This window comes from Chiloscyllium punctatum, chromosome 7 (genome assembly GCF_047496795.1).
Source record: "Chiloscyllium punctatum isolate Juve2018m chromosome 7, sChiPun1.3, whole genome shotgun sequence".
NCBI lineage: Eukaryota > Metazoa > Chordata > Chondrichthyes > Orectolobiformes > Hemiscylliidae > Chiloscyllium > Chiloscyllium punctatum.
In genome coordinates this window covers 33,635,614-33,662,770 of record NC_092745.1, presented here as the reverse complement: position 1 = coordinate 33,662,770, position 27,157 = coordinate 33,635,614, and the positions used below count along the sequence as shown (strand labels likewise).

General features: G+C 46.9%; 1 gene segment (V, D, J or C); it reads right to left on the bottom strand.

The window, feature by feature from the left end:
* LOC140479532 (Ig kappa chain V region Mem5-like) lies at positions 1-22,176 on the bottom strand. The segment is given in 4 exon segments: positions 1-329; positions 21,099-21,133; positions 21,634-21,928; positions 22,114-22,176. Coding segments are annotated over 4 exon segments (708 nt in total).
* Positions 22,177-27,157: the final 4,981 nt, after the last annotated feature.

The following is a 27,157-nucleotide window of genomic DNA, read 5'->3' as shown; positions in this document are numbered from 1 at the left end:
TTACAGACATTCTGATTTCCTGATGCTCTTGCTGAGGGGAGAGGAGAGGGTCACGTGGGTGAGGGCACAGGAGAAGCGAGCGTTGGACTCCCAGTCACACCCAGAGAGGGTCAGCAGGCTGCTGACACTGTAGGTGCTGTCTGAAGCTCGCAGGTAGTTGCTGGTCTGAACCCCATCCGAAATGACTGCACCATCCTTCTTCCACTGCACCTCCAGCTCATCGGGATAGAAGTGATTGGCAAGGCATACCAGGGTGGCAGTGCCCTTGGCATTGACCTGCTCCAGGGAGGGGGGCAGCAGCGTCAGCTTGGGCTGAGAGTTCTCACGGCCTGAAAGACAAAAGAACCAATTTTAATCCCTGCCATTCGGAAGGAGTTCAACTCTCCAAACATTAACTAGCAGAACTATCAGTTTGGACATTTGTGTCCAATGCAGAACAAACCTAACAAAAGAATGGCCGTTTATTTAAATTCCTTTGTGCTGGTGCAGTTTGAAGTCCCCCACCCAGTGTACATTCTGTGTTCAACGTGGCTGAGAGACTGATTCATCAGCCGAAGGAGAACAGTTCATGGTAAGCAGTGGGAGAATTCATAGAATCATACAGAACAGAAGAGGACCTTCGCCCCATCAGGTCTATGCCACCAACGCAACACGAAATCAACACTCCACCCACATTCCAGAAGTGGGCCCATAACCCTGAATGTTCGGTCATTTCAGGTGCTCATCCAAGTACTTTGTGGAGGTTGTGAGGTTTCTCACCTCAACTCCCCTCCCAGACATTCCCGATTCCACCCCCCCCTCCCCCCCCCCCGAACCCCCACCCCGGGTGAAAAAGCTTTTCCTCAAATCCCTCTAAAGCTGCTGCCTTTTATATTGAATGTGAGCCAACTTGTTCTTGACCCTCCCAGTCAGGGGCGCAGCTATTTACTATCACCCTGTCTATTCCCCTCATAACCTTCTCCCCCTCTATCAGGATCCCCCCCCCCCACCCCACTCCCCGAACCTTCTCTTCTCCAAAGAAAACAACAGGAGCTTATTCATCCTCTTCACATTTGAAATGTTCCATCCCTGGCAACATCCTGGTGAATCTCCTCTGCACCCCCTCCAGTGTAATCACATCCCTCCCACAGTGCGGTAACTACAACTGCACACAGTGCTCCAGGTATGGTTGAACTACTGTTCTGTATAATTCTAACATATCCTCCATGCTCTTTTAATCTCCACCTAAAGGGATTAAGGCAAGTACGCCAACTGCCTTCATAACTGCCCTGTTAACATGTTACATCTTCAAAAGTACATCACCTTACATATATCTGGTTTAAATTCCATCTGCCTCTGATCTGCCCATTTGACCAATCCGGTTATGCCCTGGTGTAACTGAAAACCTTCTTCTTCACTGTCAACCATCCGACCAATCTTCACATCATCCACAAACCCAGTTATCATCCAGCTCCACATTCCCTTCGGCATTGTTCCTGTATATCACGAGCAATGAGGGACCCAACACTGATCCCTGTGATATCCGACTGCACCCTGGACCAAGTCACACAAACAGCCTTCTAGCATCACCTTCTGTCACCTGTCACAAAGCCAAGTTTGGATCCAACTTGCCAAGTTACCCTGCATCCCTTAGCCTTGTATATCTTCTTTATCAGTCTCCCAAGTACAACCTTGTCAAAGGCCTGACTGAAATTCATATAAACCACATCAACTGCACCTCCCTGCATCTACACACCTGGTCCCCTTCTCGACAAAATTCCAAAAGATTTGTTGGGGAAGGCCTCCCTCTGACGAAGCCGTGCTGACTACCCCAATATGGAGATTCATTCGACCTTCAGAATTTTCTCCAATTGTATCCCTACCGCTGATGAGACACCCACTGGTTTCTTTGTCCATGTCTGGCCTGATGCCATGCGACTTCGTCATGTCTGGAGTCAATGTTGAGGATTTCCAGGGTCACTCCCTCCTGGCTCTATATCACTGTGCAATCACCTCTGCTGGATCTTCCCGGCTGGTGGGACAGGGCCTATGCAGGGCTGGCGATGGTGGTGCCTGGGACACTGTTCGGTATAATTATGTGAGTATGACTGTGTCAGGCTGTTGCTTGTCAGTCTAGTCTGTGAGACAGCTCTCCTGAATTTGACACTAGCCCACAGATGTTAGTAAGGAGGATGCAACAGGGTCGACAGGGCTGTGTTTGATGTTGTTTCCGGTGCCAAGGTGGATGCCAGGTTGTCCATCAAGTTTCATTCTGTTTCTGAGACTTCCCAGCGATTGTTAGAATGGAGGGACTTGCTCGGCTATTACAGAGGGTGGTTAACAGTTAACCTCATTGCTGTGGGTCTGGAGTCATGTGTAGGCCAGACAAGGTAAGGACGGCAGATTTCCTTCCCGAAAGGACATCGGTCCTTCGTCTCAATATCTCTTTAACAAAACCCCGATCACTCACAGATCAGAACTCCTTTATCAGAGAACATTATAGCAGACTTGAATCAAAGCACTTCAGGAAGGAGTCACGTTGGAAGAGCAACAAACAAGGATGGAGATGGAGACGTGGAGCTTCAAATACTGATCTTTGCGCTTTGGTGGCACGCTTTGATGGCTGTTTGTTAGATCTTTGCATATAATTATTTTTTTTGCTGATCCCACTGCTAATCCGAAGGACACTCCACCCTTCAGTCAGACAAACCAGGTTCACCCATTTCATGGCTCTGTTTCTGGGCAACGCTCCAGTCTTTCAAAGAGATGAATTGAAGCCTCACCAGTTTGTTCATTTGAATTATATGCCATTTATTTTGATTTCTCCTGGGATGGGGCGGGCGTTGACGTGCCGGTTATTTGTTGCTCTTCCTGAATTGTCCTGGAGATGGCGATGGTGAACCATGTAATATCTGGGAAGCATCTGACCGTTCATTCCCACTGGAATCCACTGGAATGACTGCAGTTTTGTTCATGGCTAATGGAAGGAGGCATTACCCATAACCCTCAGCAGCAGTGCAAGTACTCTATAGTTACCGGAAGGCAGCTGTTTCACTGTGCCCGCAAAATACAAAGTCAGAAAGCACACAACAGCAGGCTCTAGCTCAGCAGGTTTATTTGAGATCACAAGTTTTTGAAGCCCTGCTCCTTCATCAGGTGTACCCCAGTCCACCATCGGTATCCCCCACATTATTTAACAGTATAAATAAACTGGGGCTCTGCGAGGATCCAAACGGCTCAATCTGAGAGAGTACAGCTCTCGAATCAGGATACCACAATGAAAATGCTCTGCATGCTATGATATATCAAAAAGAAATACATTGATGTGACTTTAGGTTGTCTTCAGATTGTGCTTTTTTTTCATTCTGTGATACACGTAGACATTGTCAGTATTGGGTATCACAAAGAATGTTTCCTCCATTAAACACTTTCCAACACACTCTCTCCATCTTGCTTTACTCCTTATTGACTCTTCGACATTGTTCCTGTTCCCTCACTCCGTCCCAGTCCCAGAGGAATTGATGCCCAGAGTTCATGACCCCGCACTGTGTGAAGGTTGGTGTGAAGTGAGGCCAGTGTGTTGGAGGTTGGGCTCCTGCCTCAGGACCAGGTGTAGGGGCCTGTTCAACAATCTGCACATTGTCCTTTTTCTCTCTCTGAATGAACTGGGTCAAGTTGCAGTAACGAGCTGGCAACAAGGTGTCTTGTCTAAAATGTTCCCAGCGTTGGGCACAGAACCAAGTTAGTCACAGGAGACAAAGGGTAGCAATGGAAGAACGATTATCAGAATGGAGGGCTGTAACTACTGATGTTCCACGGGGATCAGTGATGGGAACTCTGCTGTTCATGATCTCCATAAATGATTTGGGGCAAAGTGTAGCTGGTCCAATGAGTAAGTTTACAGTTGATACAAAGACTGGTAGGGTTGCAGATAATGAGAAGGATTGTCGGAGGATACAGCAGGATATTATATCAGTTGGATGCATGGACAGAAAAATGGCAGATGTAGTTTAATCCAGCCAAATGTGAGGTGATGCACTTTGAAAGGTGATGTACAGGTGGGAATTATACAGTGAATGGCAGAAGCCTTTGGAGTATTGATATGCAGAGGGATCTGGGCGTGTATGTTCACAGATCACTGAAGATGGCAGCACGGGGAGGTAAGGCTGTAAAAAAGGCTTATGGCCTGCTTGCCTTCATTGGAACGGGCATTGAGTATAAGGATAGACACGTTATGCTGCAGCTTTATCGAACATTAGTTAGGCCACACTTGGAATATTGTACACAGTTTTGGTCACCACACTATCAGAAGGATGTGGATGTTTTGAAGATGGTGCAGAAAATGTTTATCAGGATATTGTCTGGTATAGCGGATAGTCGTCCTGAAGAAAGTTTGGATAGACTGGGTTTGTTTTCTCTGGAATGTGGAAAAATGAGGCGTGTCCTGATAGAAGTTTATAAAGTTGTGAATGGGATATGTAGATATGAGGCTTTTTTCCCCAGGGTGGAGGGGTCAATTATTGGGGAACAGAGGTTCAAGGGGCGGGGGAATTTAAAAGAGATGTGTGAGGCAAGTATTTCACACAAAGGGGGTTGAGTAACTGGAACACACTGCCAGAGGAGGGGGTGGAAGCAGACACAATAGAAGTATTCAAGAAATACCTGCTCTAATGCATGAATAGGAAGGGAATAGAGGGATATGAATCCTGAAGGTGAAGACAGTTTCAGTATGCAAGAGCAAAATGTGTCAGCACAGGCTGTAGGGCCGAAGGGCCTGTTCTTGTGCTGTATTGTTCCTTGTTCTTTGATCCCTGCTGTTGAATTGGATTCTCAGGAGCCAGTTCCATGTGAAGAGCCTGTTCTCATTCTTTTGTTGGAGTTCATGGGGCAGCTGCTGCTTCCTTGCTACGCCACTGATCAAACCAACAATGCAGAAAGCTTCTTGATATTTTAAACACACTGTCCGCAGGAAAAAGTTTGACCGAGATTTTAATATTGTGTAATACGATAATGACGTCAATACGTGGTTAAAGATGCCCTCCAACGCATCTCGTCGACATCCCGCACCTCCGCCCTCAGACCCCACCCCTCTAACCGTAACAAGGACAGAACACCCCTGGTGCTCACCTTCCACCCACCAACCTTCGTATAAACCAAATCATCCACCGACATTTCCGCCACTTCCAAAAAGACCCCACCACCAGGGATATATTTGCCTCGCCACCCCTTTCCACCTTCCGAAAAAAGCCCGTTCCCTCCATGACTATCTGGTCAGGCCCACGCACCCGCCTTCAACCTACCCTCCCGTCCTGGCACCACAGAAACTTCAAAACCTGTGCCCACACCTCCTCCCTCACCTCCATCCAAGGCCCTAAAGGAGCCTTCCACATCCATCAAAGTTTTACCTGCACATCCACTAATATCATTTATTGTATCCGTTGCTCCCGATGCGGTCTCCTCTACATTGGGGAGACTGGACGCATCCTAGCAGAGCTCTTTAGGGAACATCTCCGGGGCACCCGCACCAATCAACCCGACCGCCCTGTGGCCCAACATTTCACCTCCCCCTCCCACTCTGCCGAGGACATGGAGTTCCTGGGCCTCCTTCACTGCCGCTCCCTCACCACCAGATGCCTGGAGGAAGAACGCTTCATCTTCCACCAAGGAACACTTCAACCCCAGGGCATCAATGTGGACTTCAACAGTTTCCTCATTTCCCCTTCCCCCACCTCACCCCAGTTCCAAACTTCCAGCTCAGCACTGTCCCCATGATTTGTCCTACCTGCCTATCTTCTTTTCCACCTATCCACTCCACCCTCCCCCCACCCCCGACCTATCACATTCATCCCCTCCCCCACTCACCTATTGTACTCTATGCTACTTTTTCCCACCCCCACCCTCCTCTAGCTTATCTCTCCACACTTCAGGCTCTCTGCCTTTATTCCTGATGAAGGGCTTTTGCCCAAAACATCGATTTTACTGCTCCTCGGATGCTGCCTGAACTGCTGTGCTCTTCCAGCACCACTAATCCAGAATAATGACGTCAATACACCAGTGCTCGGAACATTTCACATTATGGTCCAAGATTTAAATGGACCCTAACTCGTGATAATACACTTTTCAATGTTTCTCTCCCCTGACGTGTTATGAAGAGGTTTGCAAGTGTGCTTTGATGTGGAAAGTGCATCTTCAACACCGTGTGACGGAGTGGGTGTCTGTTTGAATTCTCGCTTGTGATAATACAGTTTTAAATGTGTCAGTGCTACTTTCCCCACTCTCTGGGGGGTGTCGCTGTCACTGTCTCCACCCCACCTTTCACTCTCGGGGTGATACCATTTTTAGCATCCTTTCTCTCTGAGAATGTCCCTGTTCTTGTCCCCCTCTCTCAGGGACGGGGTGGGTGTTTCACATGCACCTGGTTTGTTAGTTCCATTTGCTCTCTTGTGAAATGGATAATCCCTGTTTCACTCTGGTAACAGTGAGTTAAAGCCCGGCACAGTTCACCCTTCATCTCCATCATATCTCAGGGCCTAAGGTTGGCCAGTACTGTCTGGGCCCAGAACAATCCCACCACTTCTCGCAGTTTTCCATCTTTCCTAACTTTACTGAACACCTTGTATCCAGGAATCCCCAGTCCTGCCCGATCTCTGTTAGAGCCACAGCATCAGATTTCGACTTGGCAATCTGTGTCTGTAACTCCCCAACAGTGTATTATTGACCCATTTCAGTCTGTTTCCCATCATTCAGGGTCCTTAATTGGCAAAGGCTGCATTTAATGAATCTCAATGATTGTGGAGACCTGGTGAGGTTGGGAAAAATCAGAAGGATCAGTTGCACTATTTGCATTATGTACAGGGTCCGGGATGCAAAAAACGGTACCTGGGATGCCAGGGGGCCCGTTGTGCTCGGGTCTGGGACTGAGGAGCCTGTAATCTCTGAATCGCTGTCCCTGATTTGTGGGTCCTCTCTGATGGAGACCATTGTGAAATCCATTGTCGAGATCGCCACCTCCTGGCCTGGAGAAGCAAGAACATGCAGTGCCCGGAGGAATAACCTGAATGTGATCAGAGGACAAGGTCAAAAATCATACGACACCAGATTATAGTCCAACAGGTTTATTAGAAAACATAATCTTTCAGAGCCTCGCCCCTTCTTCAGGTGATCAGAGGAGCAAGCAAGGTGAATTTAATCAACAGAGAAAACAAACTCTGCTTTTCATTTCCTTCTCAGTTGACTCCGTTCTCCTCAATGACATGAACAAGAGACAAGGCAAGAATAAAGAAGATAAGGACATCTCACCAGTGACCTCCTGAAATTCATAATAAACCTCACCCAGCACTTTGATGAAAAGTAAGTGTATTTGAACAATAGTTAGTGACAATATTTTCCTGCTTTTTCAGTTTTTAGCATCGATTCAAAGCAGAAAGTCTTTCTTTCTCCTTCCCTCCTTGAAACCCTTACTGAGATGATCAAACCCAGCCACAGTTCATGTGACGGGCTGAGGGATTGTCTAATGATTGAGAGAGGGGACTGGGTCAGGATTCCCTAGAATTCAGAAGACTGGGATGAGATTTCACTGAAACATTTCAAATTCTCCAGGGCCCTGACAGGGTAGATTTTGGAAGGATGTACCCCTACCTGGGGATTCTAAAGCAGAGTCCCAGTCCGGGAATAAGGGGTCAGACATTTTGATCAGAGATGAGGAATGGGTGGCACAGTGGCTGGTGTCACTACCTTACAGTGCCAGGGACCTGGGTTTGATTCCACCTTCAGGCAACTGTCTGTGTTGAATTTGTATGTTCTCCCTGTGTCTGAATGGGTTTCCTCTGGGTGCCTCAGTTTCCTCTCTCAGTCCGGAGATGTGCAGGTTAGTTGGATTGGCCATGGAAGTGTAGGGTTAGGAGAGGGGGCTGGTTCTGGGTGAGATGCTGCTTGTACTTGATGGGTTGAATGGCCTTCTTTCACACAGTAGGGATTTTATGATTCTATGTTGCTGTGGGTCTGGAGTCATATGTCAGTCAGTATGAGCAAGGACAGCAATCTGATGGACATTAGTGGGCCTGACAGGGTTCTCCCCCAACAATGGTTGTCATTGGACTCTTAACTGCAGAGTCTTTTTGAATTTAAAATTCCACTCCATGCATTGCCAGGATTTAGATTAGATTTCCTATTAGAGTCCAGTTGTGTGGACTTCAGTCCAACAAGTACACACTGACCCTCCGAAGAGTAACTCACCCAGACCTATTCCCCATATTCACCCCTGACAATGGGCAATTTAGCGTGACCAATTCGCCTAACCTGCACATCTTTGGATGGTGGGAGGAGACTGGAGCACCCGGAGGAAACCCATGCAGACACAGGGAGAATGTGCAAACTCCATAAAAGGCAGTCACCCGAGGCTAAAATCAAACCTGGGATTCTGGTGCTATGAGACAGTAGTGATAACCACTGTCCCACCGTGCTGCCCTACGGTGATCCCAGGTCCCCCAGAACGTTACTTAGCTCTTTGGATTAAGAATCTAGTGATGACACCATTAACTCATTGCCTCCCCACATGTGGATTATCTCTATCTTGCATTTATTCAAACGCCTAAGTATCGATCAGTATCCCAAAGATTCAAAACCTTCTGAGTGAAGAAATTCATAGAATCCCTACAATGTGGAAACAGGCCATTCAGCCCAAACCGCCTCTCCAAAGAGCATCTCACCCAGATGTAACCTTGTAACCTCATGTAACCTTGCATTTCCCATGGCCATTCCACCTAACCGTTTGTGGACTGTGGGAGGAAACCAGATCACCTAGAGGGAACACAGGCAGGCACAGGGAGAACGTGCAAACTCCACACAGTCAGTTGCCCGAGGGTGAAATTAAACCTTTGTCCCAGTGCTGCGCCAACCCACATGATTCTGGGCAATAAATGCTGACATAGCAAGTGATGCCCAATCCAGTAAATGAATTAAGAAAAGATCAGTCAAGTTTTGGATAGGACTGTGATGGGTTACTCCCCACTTGCCTGGATTGGTGCAGCTCCAAAAACAACCAAGAAGCTTGATACCATCCAGTACAAAGCAGCCTGCCTGATTGGCACCACATCGATAAACATTCACTCCCTCCACCACTGATGCTCAGTAACAGCCGTGTGCACCATCTACAAGATGCACTGTGGGAATTCACACCAAGTCTCTTGAGACAGCACCTTCCAAACCCACGATCAGTTCCATGTAGAAGGACACAGAACACTCCCAAAAACAAGTTCCCCTCCAATCCATATAGAATCTTGATTTGAAAATATATGACTGTTCCTCCAGTGTCGCTGGATGAAGATCCTGAAATTCCCTCCCTAAGGGCATTGTGGGTTTATCTACAGCACATGGACTGCAGTGGTTCAAGAAGGCAGCTCACCACCACCTTGCAAAGGGCAGGATCGTGGCTCAGTGGTCAGTGCTGCTACCTCACAGCACGAGGGACTTGGATTCAATTTCACCCTGGGACAACTGTCTGTGTGGAGGTTGCACATTTTCATCATGTCTGTGTGGGTTTCTTCTACACAGTCCATAGATGTGTTGATTAGGTGGATTAGCCATGCCAAATTGCACATAGTGTCGAGGGATGTGTTGGCTGTGTGGGTTGACCATAGGAAATGCTGCAGTACAGAAATTGGGTCAGTCCAGTTGGGATGCTGTTCGTTGGGTTGGTGTGGATTTGATGGGCTGAATGGCCTGTTTCTACACTGTATGATGATTGCATGATTACACAGAACGTGTAATAAATGCTGGCCCAGACAGCAACACCCATGTGCTCGGAGTGAGTTTTAAACAAAAAGACCATCTGCACTGCTTACTATTCCATCAGTCTTTCTGTCAATGTGGAACTATGATTCTCATTAATACATACAGTAAGTAGTTAAGTCCTCACCACAGAATCCTTGTGGAACACCACTCATCACTTTCTTTCTCTGTCGTCTGTCACTAAACCAGCCTCCGAACCAAGTCAAACATTCATCTTCAATCCCATGGGTTTTAACTTTGATCAGCAGACTGTATTGTGGGAAACTATCAAGTACCTCTGAAAGTTGATGAGACTTTTTTCCCAATCGACTATTTTAGTTTATGGATTTGGTTCGTTAGTCAGAACCTACCCGTCACAAATCTATGTGGGCTATTTCCAATTCTCCACATGTTCATTCTCTCTGCTGCTAACGATAGATTCCAATGAAACCCTCAAAAGAGATGTTAGATTGACCAGTATATAAATTCCTTGGTTCCCTCTCTCATCTTTCTTGAACCCGTGGAGTTACAGCAAGCCATTTTCCAAACTAAAGGAATGGTTTCTGCTTTGGAACCTGATGGGAAAAGCTTCTGAAACTTCTCCCCCCTCCCCCTCCCACCCCTGAGGTCCTGGAGATCTGTCAGCCTTTAGAGCTGCTCGGTTTCCAATGCTGTTTTCTGGCAAGTATCAAGTTTCATGAATTCCAGTCTTCAATTCATTCCTAACCTCCCTGGAATGGAAGCTGCATTATCCTGTTCCTTGACTGTGAAGACTGACACAACTAATTATTGTACATATCGGCCATTCCCTTAGTCTCATTCATGGAATTCCCAGTTTGTTTTTAAAGGGCTCACATTGCACTGGAGCCCCCTTGATTTTCTAATTTTCGTGTAAAACATTGTGTTATTCTTGTGACCCCTTGCAGGTCTCTTTCTCAATCACTTTTTTGTAACTCTTGCTTCCTTTTTGTCTTCCTTTGCAGTTTTTCATGTCTTCCTTCAGTTTCCTGAATTCTCACTGATATTCCCATATTCGAGTGTTCTCACCTTTCGTTTCCTGTTTTCTCTCACTTATTTTATCAGTGACAATGTGTTAACAAGTGGGGACCTGTTCCATACTGAGCTGAATACATCTTTAACCATTTCCCCATCTCATTGAGAGTCTGATCTGACAATTTTGGCTGACACCAATCTCTGTTGCATTCTGTTTTCTAGGAGGTGGGTGTCACTGGCATAGATCAGTATTTGTTACCCAAGACTAATTGCCCTTGAACTGCTGGCCTTGCTGTGGCCTCTCAGAAGGCACCTAAGAGTTAACCAGGTTGCTGTGTGGCTGGAGTCACATGAAGTCCAGACTGGGTAAGGCTGAGGCTGGACAGTAATCAGGGATCATTATCGTGGTCACCATTAATTCCCAAAGAAACCTGTTGGACTATAACCAGCTGTTGTGCGATTTTTAACTTTGGCCACCTCAATGAGCTGCCATCTCAAACTGAAGTGTTTTTCTTCCGAGATTTGACAACATTAAAGCCAAATCTTTAATCCCCATCACAAAGCCCATTCTCTACCCATCACTCAGAGACAAATACCTCAGAGACACCAACAGGCAGCACAGAATAACACACTCTCACTCATTGAGATACAAAGTTAAAAATCACACAACACCTGGTTATCCAACAGGTTTAATTGGAAGCACACTAGCTTTCGGAGTGCCACTCCATCATCATGTGGTTGTGGAGGGCATTCCCTTGATGAAGGAGCGGCGCTCTGAAAGCTAGTGTGCTTCCAATTAAACCTGTTCGACTATAATCTGGTGTTGTGTGATTTTTAACTTTGTACATCCCAGTTCAACACTGGCATCTCCAAATCATTGCACTGCCTACAGTCAGTGCAGAATAACACACACACACACACACACACAGACACCTACAGGCAACACTGAGTAACACACACACTCAGAGAGTCAGGCAGCATTGAGTAAGATGCTCACACTCCATGCTGCCTGTAGGTGTCTCTCTGAATAACACACCCACACTCAGAGTGACACCTACAGGTAGCATTATATAATACACCTGCGCTCAGAGGGACACACAGACTGCAGTGTCAGTGATTGGCCTAAGATCACTTCAGGTACAACAAAGCATGCAGCAAAGAGTGCAGAGTGCAATCCCAGCACCTGAGCCTGGACCACAGAGTGAAGAGGGAATGACTAAAATTGTAATTATTGAACCCTAACAGCTTTCTGTTTCTAGGTAAAAACAAGGACTGCAGATGCTGGAAACCAGAGGCTAGATCAGAGTGGTGCTGGAAAAGCACAGCAGGTCAGGCAGCATCCGAGGAGCAGGAAAATCAACGTTTCGGGCAAAAGCTCTTCATTAGGAATAGGGGCAGGGTGCCTGAAGAGTGGAGAGATAAATGAGAGAGGGCTGAGGAGAAAGTAGCGCAGAGTACAATAGGTGAATGGGGGTGGGGATGGAGGTGATAGGTCAGAGAGGAGGGTGGGGGAAAGTAGCAAAGAGTACAATAGGTGAATGTAGGTGGGGATGGAGGTGATAGGTCAAAGAGGAGGGTGGAGTGGATAGGTGGAAAGGAAGATAAGCAGGTAGGACAGGTCATGAGGATGGTGCTGAGCTGGAAGGTTGGAGCTGGGGTGAGGTGGGAGAAGGAGAAATGAGGAAGCTGGTGAAATCCACATTGATGTCCTGGGATTGAAGTGTTCTGAGGCAGAAGATGAGGCGTTCTTCCTCCAGGCATCGGGTGGTGAGGGAGCGGCGGTGAAGGAGGCCCAGGACCTCCATGTCCTCGGCAGAGTGGGAGGGGGAGTTGAAATGTTGGGCCAGAGGGCAGGGGGGTGGATTGGTGTGGGTATCCCGGAGATGTTCCCTAAAGCTCTCTGCATGGAGGCGTCCAGTCTCCCCAATGTTGAGGAGACCGCATCGGGAGCAACGGATACAAAAAATGATATTGGTGGATGTGCTGGTAAAAGATTGATGGATGTGGAAGGTTCTTTCGGGGCCTTAGATGGAGGTGAGCGAGGAGGTGCGGGCAAAGATTTTGCAATTCCTGCGGTGGCAGGGGAGGGTGCCAGGATGGGAGGGTGGGTTATTGGGGGGCGTGGACCTGACTAGGTAGTCACGGAGGGAATGATCTTTGCAGAAAGCAGGAATGGGTGGGGAGGGCAATATATCCCTGTTGGCGGGGGGGGAACATTTGGAGGTGGCTGAAATGTCTTCGGATGTTGTGGTTTATGCGAAACTTGGTAGGGTGGAAGGTGAGCACCAGGGGGGTTCTATCCTCGTTACGGTTAGAGGGGTGGGGTGTGAGGGCAGAGGGGTGGGATGTGGACGAGATGCGTTGGAGCACATTTTTGACCACGTGGGAAGGGAAATTGCGGTCTCTAAAGAAGGAGGCTATCTGTTGTGTTCTATGGTGGAACAGGTCCTCCTGGGAGCATATATGGTGGAGGCAGAGGAATTGGGAATATGGGATGGCATTTTTGCAAGAGGTAGGTTGGGAAGAGGTGGAATCTTCGGTGTTGGTGGGTTTGTAAAAAAATGTCAGCGTCAAGTCGGTCGTCATCATTAATGGAGATGGATTGATCCAGGAAGGGGAGGGAGGTGTCAGAGATGATCCATGTGGTCATTAATGGATATCTGTTTGGAATCTTGTAACTTCCAATGATTCTAGATCAAAGGGATCATTTGAAAGTGATTGATGATAGGCTGTCAGTATCCTCTGCAATGGATGTGTCATTGATTGACAGGCCAATTAGCCAATTGTGACAATGCCATGCTGAAATGCAGCCAATCAGCTGAATGGAATGGTCAATCCTCAAAGCACACAGACACAGAGACTGAGTCTTCTTCATCTTTATTCCCTTTTCCAGATTGACATTGATAGAAAACAGACTGCAATTCACAGCCCAGACAGAGGAAGCTGCACAAATTCACAGCCACATTGGAGCTTGAGGAAAACACTTGTGGGGGTTTTCTCAATAACATGAGAATCTTGTCCCTTCAAACAGTGATAAAACCTTAAATTGGAACTGGCGGCTGAGCAGGAAGGAGATCAGGTTTAATAAAGCAGAGACTTCTGAGCTTCACATTGTTTTGGTACAGCTGACAGTCTTCAGCAACTTCAAGAGATTTTAATTGGCATCACAAGTCAATTCTGTCCCCATCAAACACTCCCAGGACAGGGACAGCATGTGGTTTGACACAGCATAAAGCTGTCTCAACACTGTCCCAATGAACTGCCTTAACCCCTGAAATTCAGACGTGGCTCTGAGCAGTCCTGAGAACGAAGAGAGTTGAAATTCAGCGCTGACAATGACCTTCGTCCTGGCAGCTCAGCCCTGTTCTATTTAAAGTTGTGTCTCCTCTGTGGACTGTTTTGAACACTCTACATACATTCTGATCTCCTGATGCTCTTGCTGAGGGGAGAGGGGAGGGTCACGTGGGTGAGGGCACAGGAGAAGCGAGCGTTGGACTCCCAGTCAGACCCAGAGAGGGTCAGCAGGCTGCTGACACTGTAGGTGCTGTCCGAAGCTCGCAGGTAGTTGCTGGTCTGAACCCCGTCCGAAATGACTGCACCGTCCTTCTTCCACTGCACCTCCAGCTCATCGGGATAGAAGTGATTGGCAAGGCACACCAGGATGGCAGTGCCCTTGGTATTGACCTGCTCCGGGGAGGGAGGCAGCAGGGTCAGATTGGGCTGAGAGTTGTCACAGCCTGAAAGACAAGGGAAACAATTTTAATCCCTGCTCTTCGAAGGGATTTTAACTCTCAGAACATTCACTGGCAAAACAATCCATTTGAACATTTGTAGCCAATATCTAACAAACCCCATAAATAAACAGGCATTGTTCAAATTGCTTCTTGGGATGTGAGTGTCACTGATAGGATCAGCATTTATTGCCCATCCCTAATCACCCAGAGGGCAGTTTAGACTCAACCACATTGTTGTGGGTCTGGAGTCACATGGTAAGGATGGCAGTTTCCTTCCCTAAAGGACATCAGGGAATCAGATGGCTTTTTCCTGACAATCAACAATTGTTTCATGGTCATCATTAGACTCTTAATTGCAGATTTTTAAAACTGAATTCACATTCCACCATCTGCTGTGGCAGGATTCCAACCCTGGCCCCTAGAACATTAATCTGGATCTCTGGATGAACAGCTCAGCGATAGTGCCATTAAATCATCACCTCCTTTATCTTATTTTTAGTTGAGAGTGAAAGCAAGAAGTTTGTTTCTGAACAGGGTGATTAGAAAAATGACGACTGAAAGACTCATCCCAAAAAAGATTAGTTCCTTGAAAGTCGAGGTGCAGGTAGGTGGGGGGTGGTGAGGGGGGCGGGGGGGGGGTGGTGGAGGGGGGGTGGGGTGACGAAGTCATTTGGCATGCTTTTCTTTATTGGGCAATGCATTGAGAATTGGAGTTGAGAGCTGTTGCACCTCTATAGGACATTAGTTTGGCCCCTTTTGGAATACTGTCTGGAATTCTGGTCTCCCTCCGGTAGGAAAAATGTTGGGAACATTAAAAAGTTCAGAAAAGATTTCCAAGGATGTTGCCAAGTTGGAGGGTTGGGGTGATCGGGAGAGGCTGAATCGGCTGAGGCTATTTTCCCTGGATCACTGGAAGCTGAGGGATGACCATCTCGAGGTTTCTAACATCATGAGGGGCATTGATCAAGTGAAACAAGAAGATATTTTGGTCAGAGTGAAGGAGCCCAGAACTAGAGGGCATAGGTGGAAAGTATCAGGAGAATGATTTAAATGGGAACTAAGGCATAACGTATTCCTGCCGAGGGTGGTACATTTTTGGAATGAGCTGCCAGAGGAAGTGGTGGAGGCTGGTATGATAACATTTAAAAGGCATTTGGATGGGTATATAAATAGGAAAGGGTTTGGAAGGATATGGGCCAAATGCTGACAAATGGGACTAGATTAATTTAGATTATCTGTTCGGCATGGATGAGTTGGACAGAAGGGTCTGTTTCTGTGCTGTACATCTCTCTGACTCCATGACTCTATGTCTCTGTGGCTGGCGTGGATGAGTCAGATCGAAGAGTCTGTTTCTGTGCTGTACATCTCCATGTGTTTCAATCAAGCCCTCAGCAGCTCAGGCTCTCCCGAAACATTTACATTTTGTTTGGAAACCAGTTAATTTTGCAATTTCAGGAATGGGGCAGCCAATTTCTACACAGCAAGATCCCACTGGAAGCAATGAGATCAAAAAGCATTCTTCATGATTTTGGTTCAAGAATAAATATTGTCCTGAACTCAACCCAAAGGGAAAGTAATTTGGTTCAGATGGATGGAAAATGAGAAGATGGAAGGTCAAGGAGAAGAAAGGATTACTGGTTAGTGATGGGATTGATTGTGACCTGAAAATAAACGGAAAGGACCGAATTTTCAAATGTCAAAGGAACCATAAAAGTGCAGGGAAAATCAATAATAGATCAAACTTAAAGACTTTGTGTGTAAATGCACAAAACATTCCGAGTAAGGTAGGAAAATGATGTCACAAATCAAGGCAAATTTTGTTTCCAAGGAATTTAAACTAGTTGAAGTGGAGGAGGGCTCAGGAGAGATTATTCAAGATTCTAGAAGATTTAATAGGACAGAGAGTGTGGAATGGATCAGGTGTCGAACATAAAGCACAGCAGGTAAGGGGACAATGATGGGAAGGAGGGCAATCAATGCAGGACTGAGGGTGTTGTACTTAAATGCACACAGTGTACACAATGAGCTTGTAGTGCAGATTGAAACTGGCAGGTACGATGTTGTGGGTATCACAGAGACATGGATGTAAGGGGATCCAGGTTGGGAACTAAATATCCAAGGATCCTTGTCCTATCAAAAGGACAGGCAGATGAGGAGAGGGGCAAGAGTTGCCTTGTTCATAAGAAATGACTTTAAATCAATAGCAAGAATTGATACAGTCAGAAGGTGCAGAATCTGAGTTGAGGAACTGCAAGAAATAAAGAATCTGATGCAAGTTATGTTCAGGTCTCCAAGCAGTAACCAGGGTGTGGGGAAGAAAATCAATCAGGAGACAGAAAAGGGTAAAAATATTGACTGCAGATGCTGGAAACCAGATTCTAGATTAGAGTGGCACAGCAGTTCAGGTAGCATCCGACGAGCAGTAAAATCAACGTTTCAGGCAAAAGCCCTTTATCAGGAATAAAGGCAGAAGGCCTGAAGGGTGGAGAGAAAAGTGAGAGGAGGGTGGGGGTGGGGACAAAGTAGCATAAAGTTCAATAGTTGAGTATAATAGTGGGTGGGAGGAATTAGTGCATAGGTGGAAAAGAAGATAGGCAGGTAGGATAAGTTATGGAGACAGTGCTGAGCTGGAAGTTTGGAGCTGGAGATAGAAAACCATATACAAAATGTTACGGCAGACATCAATGTATAGGTGGACCGGGTAGCGCATCTCAACAAAAGGATTTCATGGGAATGTCTACGAGATGGTTTTTGAAACAGCTTGTGGTTGATCATTTGGAACAGGCAGTTTTGGATTTAGTGATTTGTAATGAGGCCAATTTGATTAATGAGCTGAAGATGAAAGTATCCCTCTGGATAAGTGACCATAATATGATAGAAATCCCACTGTAGTTTGAGAGGGAGAAGCTGCAATCAGATGAAACAGCATTTCGATTGAGTAAAGGTAAGTACAAAGACATGAGGAAGGAGCTGACCAGAGTTGATTGGAAGGGGAGCCGAGCAGGTAAGATGGCAGGGCAGCAAACAGCAGAGTTTCTGGGTGTAATTCAGGAAGCAGAGCAGGAATTCCTCCTGAAAAAGAAGAAACAGACTAAGGGGAGGACAAGGCAACCATGGCTGATGAGAGAGGTCAAGGACAGCTTAAAAGCAAAAGGAAAAGGCATACAATGTGGTGGAAAATAGTGGGAAGCCAGAGGATTAGGAAGTCTTTAAAAACCTGCAGAGAATAACTAAGAAAAACATTCAGGGTACAGAAGGTGAAATGTGGGGGCAAGCGAACCAGTAATATAAAAGAAGATTGCAAGAGTTTCATCAGATATATAAAAATGAAGAGGGAGGCAGAAATAGACATTGGAAAAAGAATAACAGGAAATGAAGACAAAGCAGAGGAATTGAATCCATACATTACATCAGTCTGCAAAATGGAAAACACCAGCAATGTCCTAGTACTTCAAGACTGTCAGGGAACAGAGGTGAGTGTATTGGCCATCACTAAGGAGGAGGCACTGGGGAAGCTGAAAGGTCTGAATGTGGATAACTCACCCAGACTGGATGAACTACACCAGTGTGTTCTGAAGGAGATCACTGAGGAGATTATGGGGACATTGGTGATGATCTTTCAGGAATCAATGGAGTCAGAGTGTGGAGGTATTTTCTAAATAAGGAAAGCCTTTAGAGGTCTAAAGCACAAACCTCATTCAGGTTTCTCTTAAGGTTAACAGGCAGGTTCAGTTTGTGCTTGGGAAGGCAAATGAAATGTTAGCATTCATTTCAATATGGCTAGAATACAAGGGCAGAGATGTATTGCTGAGGCTATGTAAGGCTCTGGTCAGACTGAATTTGGAATATTATGAGCAGATTTGGGACCCATGTTCTAAGAAACAACGTGCTGGTATTGAAGGGGTTTACAAGAATGATCCTGGGGTTGAAAGGCTTTTCATATGAGGCGTGGTTGAGGACTCTGGGTCTGTACTTGATGGAGTTTAGAAGGATGAAGAGGGACCTTATTGAAATTTACAGAATACTGAGAGGCCTGGATAGAGTGGGTGCAGAAAAGATGTTTCCAAATACAAGAGAGACTAGGTAACTAAGGCACAGACTCAGAATGAAGGACCGACCCTTTAGAGCTGAGATGAGGAGGAATTTCTTCAGCCGAGGGTGGTGAATTTGTGGAACTCATTGTTACAGAGGGCAGTGGAGGCCAAGTCACTGAGTGTATTTAAGACAAAGATAGGTCGGTTCATGATTGTTAAGGGGATCGAATGTTCCTGTGGAGTAGGCAGGAGAATGGGGATGAGAAGCATATCTGCCAAGATCAAATGGAAGAGCAGATTCAATGGGCTGAATGGCTGATTTCTGCTCCTATTTCTTAAAGACTTCTGGAGAGTTTCCCCTAAACCCTGGAACACTGAACCCACTGGACTGTGAGCCCTGCTGCAGCTGTTTGTCATCAGAACTCTGCAAAGAGATAATCCAAGAGTAGAAAGAGTGTGCATCCATATGGGAACTTCAGAATGTTTCCCTGCTCCTAGAATACCATGAGTACAGCAGTTGATGCTCCAGGTTTCGGAGCTTAAGCAGCAGCTGGTGTCAGTGCAGAGCGTCCGTGAGGCTGAGAGCTCCGTGGAGAGCACGTTTCTAGATGTGGTTACTCTGCAGCTTCAGAGTATGCAGGGAGAGAGGGATGGGGGAGCAGCAGACAGTCCAAAAGGACTAGGCAGCTAGTACAGAAATCCCCTGAGTGCATCCCACTCTCCAACCAGGATTCAGTTCAGAATTCCGATGAGAATGATGAGAACGGGGGTCTTTAGTTTCTGAATATAGTTTGGAGTAGCAGCAGTGTAATGGGCAGAGAGGGGCCAGAGTTGCGAGAGTGTGTTCAGGTGAATTTTCAGGAAGCATCGGTGGCTCAGGGGTGGCTCTGGTGGGGCTGTACGGTGGCTCAATGGTTAGCACTGCAGCCTCACAGTACCAGGGTCCCAGGTTCGATTCTAGTCTTGGGTGAGTGGAGTTTGCACATTTTCCCAGTGTCTGCGTGGGTTTCCTCTGGGTGGTCTGGTTTCCTCCCATGGTCCAAAGATGTGCAGGTCAGGCGAATAGGCCATGCTAAATTGTCCATAGTGTTAGATGAATTACTGAGAGGGAAATGCGTCTGGGTGGGTTACTCTTCGGAGGATCGGTGTGGACTTGTTGGGCCGAAGGGCCTGTTTCCACGCTGTAGAGAATCTAATCTCATCATTGGCTGTGAAGAAGGCTGTCTAAGAATACAATGGAATCTTGATCAACTGGGCCAGTGGGCTGAGGGGTAACTTGTCACACAGAGGGTGGAATGTAGATGGATCGAGCTGCCAGAGAAAGTGTTGGAGGCAGATACAATTACAGCATTTCAAACACATTGGGACGGGTACACAGATAGGAAGATTTTCGAGGGATGTAAACCAAATTCTGACAAATGGGATGAGGTCAGTTTAGGATATTTGGTTAGCATGGACAAGTTGAACTGAAAGATCTGTTTCCATGCTGTATGACACCATGACTATGGGAGGCTGGAAAAGCTGAGACTTTTTACTCTGATGCGTAAGAGTCTGAGGAGTGACCTTGTAGAGGTTTACAAAATCATGAGAGTCATAGAAAATGTGAATAATTCAGGAAGGAGGTGACGTTTTGTAGAAATGGCAAAAAAAATTCCCAAAGATCATTCCGGGGATGAGGAACATCAGTTATGAAGTTTGATTGGAGAATTTGGGACTGTCTTCTTTGGAGAAAGCTGAGAGGAGACTTGTTCGAGGGATTAAAACGAGGAGGGGCCTGGACAGAGTAAATAGGGAGAAAATGTTCCCAATTGAGAAAGGATTGAGACTGAGAGACCGCAGATCGAAAGTAATTGGGGAAAGTAACAAAAGTGAGATGGGGAACAACATTTTCGGCCAGTGAGTGTTTAACGTGCGGAAAGAACTGCCTGAGAGTGTGGAGGAGGCAGATTCAATTGAAACATTCTGAAGGGAATGAGACTGTTATTCGAAAAGGAACAATGTGCAGGGTGACAGGGAGAAGGCAGGAGAATGACACTCAGTCAATTGCTCATTCAGAGAGCCAGTACAGACAGAATGGACAGAATGGCCTTCTTGTGTACTGTAACAATTCTGTGAATGTGTGATTGAGCAGAGTTAAAGCTGGGGGAGGTGGGAGCTCGGTGTCTCACTGTACTGCTGCTGCTGCTGCTGCTGCTGCTGCTGCTGCTGCTGCTGCTGAGGTCAGTGAGATCAGAGACTGGGACAGGGAGCCAGAGCTCACATCAAACTCTGCCCGTGTCCGTCACACTGAGACTGGCAGGAGGCTACTCACTGATTTCACTCCATGCTGCAGGAATGGGACCACAGGCTGCAAATGGACAGAGCTCCTCCACACGGTGAGTAAAACTGACTGACTTATATCTTGCTGCTTAAAGGGAGCAATGGAACTAAAGAAATGCAGCTGGACACCCTTTTAGACACTGTGCTCCTCAATCAACCATTTCATTCACTGCAGCTCCCCACTAACACCTTCAACAATTCAGCAACTGTATTTTAGAAAGTGTATTCCAGTATTGAAAAGGATATTAATGGAGGATTAAGATTTACTTACTCAGTCTGAGCTTGGTTCCTTTACCGAATGTAAGCCACAGTGAGAGCTCCTAGTGGAGAGGCTGTACAAAACCCTCTGCTCTCTGCTTCCCCCCATCACTCTCAACCTCTCCCAGTCTCTCGTTCACTCTCACCCTCTTTCTGCCCCTCTCTGTCTCTCCCTCATTCATGTGCCTTTGTGTCTCTGTCTCTGTCTCTCTGGGTTGTGTGTAGCTGGGCTTGGGAGAGTTGTGAAATTCGATGTTAAATCTTGCAGCTGCACTTCACATGTGACCATGGAGTGTAAGAGGGAAACTTGAGGCCTTCAGTGAGCGGTGGACACCACAGGGACTGGAGTGTGTCGTGGACAGTGACAATCCCGGCATGGGGTAATTTGTTCAGTTTCATTTATATCTAACTGTCGGATATGTCAGTTCAGGAGGTGGTACTGTGTGTGTCCAGTATTATACATTTTATATTATTCTGGGATGTATCAGTGCAGGAGTTGGTGCTGTGTGTATTGAGCTTTTTTTTTTACGGATCTGTATCACTGTGAAGGCCAGCTGTTGTACTGCTGACAGTAATAGTCAGCGACATCCTCATTCTGAACGTTGCTGATTGTCAGGGTGAAACTGGTCCCTGATCCACTGCCGGTGAATCGATTGGAGACTCCTGCGTATCGAGTTGTTGTAGCATAGATCAGGAGAGAGGGTTTCTGACCTTCTCGCTGCTGGTACCAAGCAAGGTAGCTGCTAATGCTTTGACTGGCCGTACAGGTGATGGTTGCAGTCTGGCCCAGTCCAACTGACAGCACCGGGGGAGACTGGCTCATGATGATGTCCCCACTGATACCTGAGGGGTCAGAGAGAAACACAGTGAAGTCAGAACTGTCACAGAAAGAGCCTGTCAAAGAGAGATTGTCGGAGACACTGAGCATTCCTCTGGTTTCAGCATTTTCCCTTCAATCACAAGTCAATGGAATTGGAGTGAAATGGAGAGCAGCGAAAGATTCAAGGTGGAAGGAGAGAGATTTGTACCTGCGACACAGAATACCAGGGGCCAGATCAGCTGGATGTGTGAAATCATGGTGTGTGCTCCTGTCCCTGTGCCTGGTTCCTGATAAACTCTCCCTTCACTAGGCTCTGCTTTATAAAGCTGCAGCCTGTGAGAGTCTGACTGGGTGTTCCTCAGTATGTAAATGGCATCAGGCAGAGAGAGCCACATCAATCAGTCCCTCGCACTTCCTTTTCTCTCTCTCTCTCCGTCTCAGAGTCATTGATGTGAACGGCAATGAATGAGGCTATTTGGCCCATTGTATCTGTGCTGTTAAACAAAGATCTGATGACACTAATCCCATCCTCCAGCTCTTGGCCCATTATCCTGGAGGTTACAGCAACACAAGGGAATATCTAAACACTGATCCAATGTCACGAGAGCTTGTGACTCAACCAGCCTTTCAGGCAGTGAGTTCCAGACTCCCACCACCTCTGGGTGAAAACAGTTCTCCTCAACTCTCCTCTCTCCCTCTCGAACTTGACTGGGCCTGGACTCACTCGAATTCAGATGGATGTATAAAATTCTAACAGGGCTGGGCAGGGAGGAGGTTTCCCCTGGTTGGGGAGTCTCGAACCAGGGGACACACTCTCAGAGGAATACGAGGTCGACCATTTAGGACTGAGATGAGGAAACATTTCTTCACTCAGAGGGTGGTCAACCTGTGGAATTGTCTTCACTGAAGGCTGTGGAGAATAAAGAACTGAATATATTCAAGAAAAAGAGAGAGATAATTGTTTGCATTTTAACAGCATGAAGGGAATAGGGAGAAAGTAGGAATATGGCTTTGAGATAGAGGATAAGCCATGATCATGCTGAATGACAGAGCAGATTCAAAGGGCTGAATGGCCAACTCCTGCAGCAGTTTCTATGTGGCCATGTCTGTGTTACCTTTAATCTCTGTCCCAGGTTATTGAGTCCTTGTCTCATGCAAAAAGTGCATTCCTACCCACCCTATCACTGCTCCGAATAATCTTATCCCTCTCTGTCAGGTCTCTTTTAAGCCTTCACTGCTCCAAGGAAAACAACCCCAACCTTTCTAATCTTTTCTCAAAGCTCAGATTCAGGCAGCATTCTGGGAAATCTCCCCTGTACCCTCTCAAGTACAGTCACATCCTTCCCAGAGTTTGATGAACAAGACTTGTCCCTCTCTCTCTGTCTCACATCTGCCACATCTTTCTCTTTACCTCTCTCTCCTCCACTGTTAATCTCTCATGTTTTCTCTCTCTCTTTCTTACACTCTGTCTCATAGTCACTCCCTCCAACTCACTGATGATTTCTCACTCCATCTCATAATCTCTGTTTCTCCATCTCTCTGTCTCTGTCACTCGCTCCCTCTCTCACTTCAATTAAAAGCCTCCAACTGTTATCTTTCCCTCTATATTCCTCCCTCTGTCTCCCTCCCTCCCTCTCTGTATCCCAAAGTACAGTCTCTCTCCTCCCTCTCTGTCTCCCAAAGTACAGTCTCTCTCCCTCCCTCTCTGTATCCCAAAGTACAGTCTCTCTCCCTCCCTCTCTGTATCCCAAAGTACAGTCTCTCTCCCTCCCTCTCTGTATCCCAAAGTACAGTCTCTCTCCCTCCCTCTCTGTATCCCAAAGTACAGTCTCTCTCCCTCCCTCTCTGTCTCCCAAAGTACAGTCTCTCTCCCTCCCTCTCTGTCTCCCAAAGTACAGTCTCTCTCCCTCCCTCTCTGTCTCCCAAAGTACAGTCTCTCTCCCTCCCTCTCTGTATCCCAAAGTACAGTCTCTCACCCTCCCTCTCTGTCTCCCAAAGTACAGTCTCTCTCCCTCCCTCTCTGTATCCCAAAGTACAGTCTCTCTCCCTCCCTCTCTGTATCCCAAAGTACAGTCTCTCTCCCTCCCTCTCTGTCTCCCAAAGTACAGTATCTCTCCCTCCCTCTCTGTCATTCTGTATCGACCCATACTCATCTCTCTCTCTCTCTCTCTCTCTCTCTATCTCTCTCTCTCTCACACTCAACCCTACCCTCTCTGTCTCTTCATGCTTGGTCTCACACCCATCCTGTCCCTTTCTCTCTCCTTGTCCCTATGTCTCTCTCCATCCCTCTCAGTCACACTGTCTCACATCTTGTTTCTCTTTCTCTATCCCTCAACTTCACTATTTCTACCTCCCTCTACCTCTCTCTTGGTTCCCTCACATATATCACACTGTCTCAGATGTTCCTCCCTTTCTCTGTCACACACACACACACACACTCTCATTCTATCTCTCTCTGTCTCACTTCTCTCTCTTTCTGATAGTGTCCAAGGTGGTGACAGTTGAATGCAGGATAAATCTCCCTCTGCTCTGCCCCACTGATGGATGTTAACCCTTGACCCCTGTCTTCTCCTGGAATAAAGCCCCATTTCCCACATTGACCAGGGTTTGGTCTGTCTCAGGAGGACAGATGATTCTTAGATTAGATTAGATTAGATTACTTACAGTGTGGAAACAGGCCCTTCAGCCCAACAAGTCCACACCGCCCCGCTGAAGTGCAACCCACCCATACCCCTACATTTACCCCTTACCTAACACGACGGGCAATTTAGCATGGCCAATTCACCTGACCTGCACCCGGAGGAAACCCACGCAGACACGGGGAGAATGTGCAAACTCCACACAGAGGCAGGAATTGAACCCGGGTCTCTGGCGCTGTGAGGCAGCAGTGCTAACCACTGTGCCACCGTGCCGCCCATTTCTTGTGAAATGAAGGACAGTTCTGTGCTGTTGGCCTATTCTCACTGGGGACCGGTTTGGACACAAACCTCATTCCATGAAGGCCCAGCAGAGAGAGGAGATCCTCAGGCCATCAGTGTGAGCTGGAGGGACAGGACAGGCTCTGACCCACTGACCCATCCCGTCCATTCACAACATGTACCAATTCTTTCCCCTCTCCTTCCCCTTCCACGGTCAGTCTTTTCTGAAATGGAGTGGTCCCTTCCCTGTCTCACACCAAGGAGGAGATGGACAGACCTTTAATGGGTCATGGGTTAAAGGATGATGGAGAGTGGGCAGGAAAGTGGAGTTGAGTCTGAGATGGGATCAGCCATGATTGTATTAAATGGTGGAGTGGGCTCGAGGGGCTGAATTGCCTGGTCCTGCTCCTAGTTCTTATGTTCCTCCACCCCCTCCCCCATTCCTCTTACTGCAACTTTGTGAACCATCTTGGACCGTTTTGAACATTGAAGGTGCTATGTGAATTCAAGATTTGTGTAGATTTAATGTGGGGACAGAATTGTGCAGGGGGCTGTGATAGCTCCTGCAGTTGAATATCCTGCTGGCAACCTCCAGCCTTCCACATACAGAATGGGGAAGTGGGGGAGGACAGAATGTACTGCAGGGTCCATGGAACTGTCCCCCAGCAATGTGGTTGACCCTTAACTGCCCTCTGAAATGGCAGAGCAAGGCTCTCAGTTGTATCAATTATGACAATGTTTCAACAAAGAAATGAGACCGGACGGATCACAGGCATCGATCTCGACACTGAAAAGGCAATGACAGAAATAGCCCTGTCTACCCTGCTCCATTCTCCTTACTGATATCAAGGGGTTAGTGCCAAATTCAGGAGAGCTGTCTCACAGACTAGTCAAGCAACAGCCTGACACAGTCATACTCACAGAATCATACAGACAATGTCCCAGACACCACCATCACTGTCCCTGCATGTGTCCTGTCCCACCAGAAAGGCAGACCCAGCAGAGCTGATGACACAGTGGTCTACAGCCCGGAGGGAGTAACCTTGGAACTTCTCAAAGTTGGCTCTGGACCCTGTGAAGACTCATGACACCAAGTTAAACATGGGCAAGGAAGTTGTCTGGTGATTACAAGATATCTTGCTCCCTCAGCTGATGAATCAGTCTCTCCTCCATGTTGAACAGCATTTGGAGGAAGCACTCAGGGTGGTGACAGCAGAGAGTGTACTCTGGGTGTGGGATTTCAATGTCCACCACTGAGAGTGGCTCGGCAGCAGCATTTCTGATCGAGCTGGTTGGTTCCTAATGGACGGAGCTGAGGGACTGGCTCTGCAGCTAGTGGTGAAGGAACCAAAAAGATGGAAAAAGATGCTTGACCCCATCCTCACCAATCTGGTGGCTGGAGATGCATCTGTCCTTGACAGTATTGGTAAGAGTGACCATCATACAGTCCTTGTAGAAACAAAGTTTGACCTTCACATTGAGAATCCCCTCCATTGTGTTGTGTGGTACTATCACCATGCTAAATAGGACAGACTTTGAACAGATTTTGCAACTAAAGGCAAGCTCATAAATGGGGATGATTGCCAAAGATTGCACAATGTTCAGCACCATTCTCAACTCCTCAGATACTGAAGCAGTCCATGTTCAAATGCAACAGTATCTGGACAATATCCAGGTTTCATCTCAGAAGCAGTATTTCCCATCGGTGTCATGTAAATGCCAGCCAATGACCATCACCAATAAGAGACAATCTAACCATTGCTCCTTGACAGTCAATACTATTACCATCACTGAATGCCCACTGTCAACATTCTTGAGGTACCACTGACCAGAAACACAACTGGACTCACCACTGAAGCACAGTGGTTACAAGAGCAGGTTAGAGACTAGGAATACTGTATCGAGAAATTCACCTCCTGATTCCCCCAAAGCCTGTCAACCAAGTCAGGAGTGTGATCGAATACTCCCCACTTACCTGGATGGGTGCAGCTCCAACAACATTCATAGATTGATAGTGTCACAGGGTCATACAGCATAGAAACAAACCATTAAGCTAAACTTCTATATGCTGACCAGGTTTTCTGAAGTGAACGAGTCTCATTTGCCTGCATTTGGCCCATATCCCTCTAATCCATTCCTGTCTATGTCTTTCTTATCCACTCAAAAAACTTGATACCATCCAGAGCCAATCAACCTGCTTGATTGGCATCATATTCTCAAAGCATCCACTCTCACCATTCCCGATGCTCAGTAGCAGCAGTGTGTATTATCGATAAGATGCACTGCAGAAACTCACCAAAGGTCCTTAGATCGCACCTTCCAAACACATGGACA